Source organism: Salvia hispanica, chromosome 4, assembly GCF_023119035.1.
Source record: "Salvia hispanica cultivar TCC Black 2014 chromosome 4, UniMelb_Shisp_WGS_1.0, whole genome shotgun sequence".
NCBI classification, from domain to species: Eukaryota; Viridiplantae; Streptophyta; class Magnoliopsida; order Lamiales; family Lamiaceae; genus Salvia; species Salvia hispanica.
In genome coordinates this window covers 19989723-19995472 of record NC_062968.1, presented here as the reverse complement: position 1 = coordinate 19995472, position 5750 = coordinate 19989723, and the positions used below count along the sequence as shown (strand labels likewise).

Below are 5750 nucleotides of genomic sequence, written 5' to 3'. Positions count from 1 at the left end.
CGTATTACATAGAGTCCCAATTAGAGTCTTATAAGACCCAGTTACGTGGATAACTCCGAATCCGAATCTGAATCCTAACCCGGCTCACAAAACCTAGCCAAGGGGATAACAACGGATCCCGTATGTACAACACACGTGTAGAGTACAATTTACAACATAGAAATAGTAGTAGACATACACTAGAGCTCAATAAGAGCTAGATTTTGCCAAGGAGCTAAAGAAAGAAAGCATACTGTCGTAAACATCTTCCTTGCCTCTCGTGCTTAATAGGAAATCTATGTGTCCGTAGTTTTCAAGATAGAGCAATTCAGGTTTTGATACCAATTCCTTGATTGTACGCTGCACATCTGCAGCGTCTGCTAATGCATCATTGCCTCCGTACCCCATCCAGATCGGCAATGAACTGGGGATGGAGCTGACATCAAATGCTGGTGGCTTCCTCTGCTTGTAGTACATTAGATTTTTCCACACTCCATAGTCATACATCGCGAATGTTCCCTCACGGATCACTGCCATGAACAACAACCAGGAACATCAGAGGCATAATAATGAGCGAGCAGAAATGACGTACAAATAAGTATGCATGGGTCGTGCATGTTCATTCATCAGCATTACAAGCATCATAGCACCAAGAGCTAAGAGCCCAACCATCTTCTAGCAATTTGTCCCTCTCCTCAGGGGAGTAAGTTAAACTCAAGAAATTTTGTTGAGAAAAATGCAGTATCTTAGTAGAAGAATAGAGATGGAGCAGAAGCACATACTCTGGAAAAGATGGTGCAAGTTCTTTGAGGATGATGGGTGAGGCTCATATTCAAGATAGGAATCGATCCGCGAGCTATTGAAGCAGCAATTCTCCCCTGAAGATATACGAGATTTAGTGAGGCAACCTAGAGCCAATATGAACAAATATAAATTGCACTTCAGCAATGTTTGTCATAATGGCAAAATGTAGCAAAGTACATTTTTATAGCTTTAGAGAGCTAAACTTCAGAATAGAAACACTATTTTTTTTTTAATCATCAGTCATGGCAGCATAACAATCAGAATCCAGTTGCCTGACCTCAGAACTAGTTAACATTTTGCATTGGCACGTAGAAGTTCATACTGCCACAAGAAAATAAACTCAGCAATTCTACTATCATAAAGCATATAATTCACTGACAAAGTATTTTTTTTGCAGCCAATTTAATGCTTAGAAAAATGAAATCACACAAGTAGCAACAAAAATAATGAACAATTTTCGTCCAACTATTTTCACGAGGTCCAAATAACCTGTGAGATAACCTCCACACGCCCTACCTTCTCACTTGACACCAATTGTCTAGGTGCTAAAGACTGAATCGACATAACTAGCAAGATTAAATGTATCATAAGGGAGAATACCATTATTCCCATCAAGCACCTATGATCTAAGGGAAAGAAACAGAGATGAAGAAGAATTTGTAAGAATCTGAGACCTGTAACTGAAGAAAGCATGTCAGCACAGTCCAGATGTCCGTCGCACATCATATCCATGATGCGAGTGCCCCATTCACTGAAATAATGGAATTCTACGATCAGAATGCTCAGGGAAGAGCTAGACAATGTTATAGTTTTAGAGAGATCAAATGTTTTATACCTTTTGAAATTGAGCTCATGAATTCCCAATGCCAGAATTATCTTGAACAAGTAGTTGAATATATGAGTAAACATTCAGAAACATTAATCCAACAGGGGAATACTTCCAGAAAGAAAAGAGTTGACCACATCAAACAAACCTCGTCTAGACGCATTTTAACTAATTTCAGAACAAAAGGAGCAGTGATATGATCCAGGTATGATATAGGACAGAGAAGTGCAGCAGCCTTAACCATTTTTGCTATATATGGTTGAGTTAAGGCCGCCAGAGACATGATTGTTCCCTGTAAAAAAGTACGGAAGAATAGCATATAAGAATTTAACATGATTAGCTAAATATTAGAGTTTTTCACGCAATCGAAGACCTGTGAATGTCCGACAACTAATACTTCGGAATTTGTAGTTGAATATATGTAATGAATCATTTCTCCCAGGTCATGAAGAGCCAGCTCTTGCCAACTCCAATCCCAGAAATCCTGAAATAAATGTAAAGCATCAAACTTAAGTCAAAATAAAATCACTCCAAAATAATGATCAGTTTGAGAAGTAGAAGAAGACATCCTTTCCTTTCCCTAATGTGCCTGTGAGGTCTAACAGAGTAAAAAAATAAAATTTCTTGCAGTGCAAAAGAAGGTTAACATAGATTTGGGCATTATCTAAGCAATAATTTTCCATTGAATAGTCAAATTCCAGTACATCTCTCCATTCAATGCAGGATTGCTTGACGAACAGCCAGTGTCTAATTGAAAAAAACTGATAGTACACTATAATGTTTTGCTAGTTCACATTGAGATGAGTTGTTATTATAATATTATTGCATTGACAATGTAAGAACCAAAGGAACAAAAATTGACCTTATCTTCCTCTGACAGAGATACATGTCCATGACTCCAACGTGTTCCACGTACATTACCAACCCACACATCATAACCACGGTTGGCAAGTATAAAACCCAAGGATTGATTTGGGGAATCCAAGAACCATGCATCACCTCCCTGTTTAATTGTTTGTTGTGGCAGCATATAAAAAAAAGAGAGCTCAGAATAAATACATTTTAAATTGTTACAATAATTAACAGACAAGAAGAGAGTAACTTATCTAACAAGAACAAAAACATTTGATAGAAAATTGCATTATTGACAAATAAAATAGGGAAGGCAAACAATTCCTCTACATGTATAGCTCAATTTCCTGGTAAAACTAGACTAAATGTCAAGCACATAGAGCTAATATGTGGTATGATTACATGGGCAGTACAAAGGATCCCTACATACAGAGAATTCTATTTTGAATAACTAAATATTCTCCATTCCTTGGGTGCAATCATTGTAAGTTTGCTACATTTTATTCTTCAAATTTCTGATTCAAAGATGTTAATATATATTTATACATGGATAACATAGAAAGTTTGTGGCTGTGATCGTCATTAAGGGGTTTCATTTTATTTTCCTAATTCTTATACTAACTACCTATTCCTCTAGTTTCTGCATACATTGTCCACAAGTTAACTCAAAAAATTTCCTTTCCACTTTAAATTTGTACTTCCAGCTAGTAGGAGACCTTGAAAATAGAAAATTTACTTCTGAGATTTTCAGATCCATACAAGCAAGCAATCATAGGGAGTCAGAACCTCATTATACAAACAAATAGCATTACAATAATGCATAGCAAATCAAACTATTTTTTGGCAGTTGATAAAGAATGGTAGGACAGGAATCAGGATGAAACACACGGAAACCAAACATATCAATGGATCTGATCTATCTATCTATCTACATATCTATATTAATATTCATCTAATAACATTGACAATACTGTACTGGCATCTACATGAATCTAATCACCATCTACTGAAGATATAGGAAGTCAGAAGCTATTTCAGTTTATCAGATTCAATGGAATATGTCATTTCAACCAAAGCAATGTGTTCTATCACTGAGCTGTGATCCAGAAATAGAAGCGAAAAGCACGCTGTAACCTAGTAACAAGTACACCATAATACTGCAAAAGAACAACAGAAACAATTACACTGCCAACAGCTTCTTGAACTAACAAATATATATATCAATGCACTTTCCATCCGCCAAGAAAAGCATTTGATAGCCAATTCCAAACAATCGAAGGAAACATGATCAGAACAAATACCGATTTCAACAATCAACAGTTACTCCCAGCACATATAATCTCCATATATTCACATTCCATTCATATATTAACTAAAAACCAAGCCGCGGACGCAAGTCACACAATTACCATAAAAAGTCCATGAATGAGCAAAACCGGAGGTGCCCCTTTATGCACAGCTACAGAATGAGACGTAACACGCTGAAGTCCCAAAACATATCCATCTTTTGTCCGAGTCTGCAACAATATTGTGAAAGATACATTACTATTAACAAACAATTGAACAACAAAATTTCAAACGAGTACTCCTACACAAAAATCGTCCTTGGCCACGCTTTTTAAAAATTCATCAGCTAAATGCTTGCCCTAATCACGATCACAAATAGCAGGTACACAAATTTCGTAACAGTTATCAACATAGAAACTCCACAATTAAGGTAAAATCTACAGTAACTTAAAAGAAGTTGCACTTCCAATTAAATTGAACTAGCGAAATGCATAGCAATAGCATTATCCGATGCGAGAACTTACAGTGTGTTCGGTGCAAGGGAATCCAGAAGGCTCGATGACATTAGCGCAGAGACCGGCTGTGTTGGATGGCTTGGAGCGGAGCTGCGAGGCGATGTCGAAGTCCTGAGCTGAATAAACGGCGGTAGATGCGAGGAAAATGAATAGCGCCACCGCCGCAGGAAACTCCATGGTTTGGCGGTTTCCGGTGAGGCGATGGCGGGAAGAGATCTCCACCAACGTCCAGCTTGGTGAATCAGTTGCAAGTGCGTTGAATTCATCAGTTACAATATCTGCGCTATTTCAAGTGTGGGGCGAAATCTTATCGCACGCGCTGCAGCGGAGCGTTGCGTTACTCCAAGCGTAGCACGTGCGAAGTGGGTGAGCTGCCCTGCCATATGTGGGAGTCAAATTGGGCTTGAGTTAAAATTTAAGCATTCCGCCCACTTCAACTTGGACCCGTTACCACACCCAATTTCGATTTGGATTCTGTTCTTATTTACATAAATTTAAGTAATGTTCAAAGTTTGAATAAATAACTGTGAAAATAAGTTTCAATAATTTATTATGTTTAAATGGGTTTATAGCAGTTTATTAATTTATGATACTACAAGTATATAATGGAACTCACCTTATTTAGAAAAATCTTAGTATAAATAGATATAGAATAATTTTTTGGACGAATTAAAATTTTAAAAAATGGCAATTGTTTTACTCAAAGGTAAAACTAAAGTATCCTCTTTTTCTGATTATAAAGTGGAAGATGATTTTAATAACCTAATGTTGTAGTATGACAGATCTGACTTTTGAGTTTGTTTTTCTTTTCTTTTCTTTTCTTTTCTTTTTTTTTATGGTTAATATGTTCTTGTGCCAATTGATTGTGCACCATAGACTTATCTTCCGACGTGGCTGCCGCCTGCTGGAATCTCCTCCAAAATTGGCATCCCCAATGTATTTGGTGACATGAAAACAGATGAAAATACCAGATGATACGGTCAAAGCTCGTATCATGTGTTTCTCTCCAACCAACCAGCCAAAGAACTCCAAGAAAACACGATATCACAATTATTAAACAATGAAAAACTGTCATGAGAGCCGAGAGGCTAACGACGAAGATGAACTAGGGTTAAAGAGAAATCATAGTTTTGGGCATTTGGCGAGTCTTTGAGAGAAAAATAATACTTTTGATATTAGAGATTCGTGGAAGAACCAACAAAATAACGCGGACAGAGCTTATAAATTATGCTCGGTTCAAAATAATATAGAAAATTACCAAAAATACGCAAGTGTAAATGAAATAGCGTAAATAAAACATCAAGCCAGGCGTAGACTGGCTCGTCCTGCTCCCAAGGTGGCTCGTGCTCGACCTCATCTTCTTGCTACTCTTCTCTCTCTTCTTCCGCTGCATCTCCACGACTCGTATCATCAACGCGCTGCCCATTTTTGAGAGTGTTAATTCTTCTATTTTTGTTATTAAATGAAGTGCGCGCTTGTGTGGTTTA

At 37.4% G+C, this 5750-nt stretch overlaps 1 protein-coding gene across 2 annotated transcripts; it reads right to left on the bottom strand.

The window, feature by feature from the left end:
• Positions 1–9: 9 nt before the first annotated feature.
• On the bottom strand, positions 10–5750 carry LOC125223798 (triacylglycerol lipase 1). Of its 2 annotated transcripts, none has more exons than XM_048127093.1 (9): positions 4273–5750; positions 3871–3978; positions 2472–2612; positions 1983–2093; positions 1758–1901; positions 1619–1659; positions 1458–1534; positions 762–887; positions 10–509 (listed from the first exon to the last, which is right to left on the bottom strand). In XM_048127093.1, exons 1-9 carry the CDS (start codon positions 4438–4440, stop codon positions 187–189), a joined length of 1239 nt encoding a protein of 412 aa, XP_047983050.1. In that variant the 5' UTR covers positions 4441–5750; the 3' UTR covers positions 10–186. The 2 variants fall into 2 exon arrangements, with proteins under 2 accessions (XP_047983050.1, XP_047983051.1); XM_048127094.1 differs by having other exon boundaries at positions 762–857; positions 4273–5746.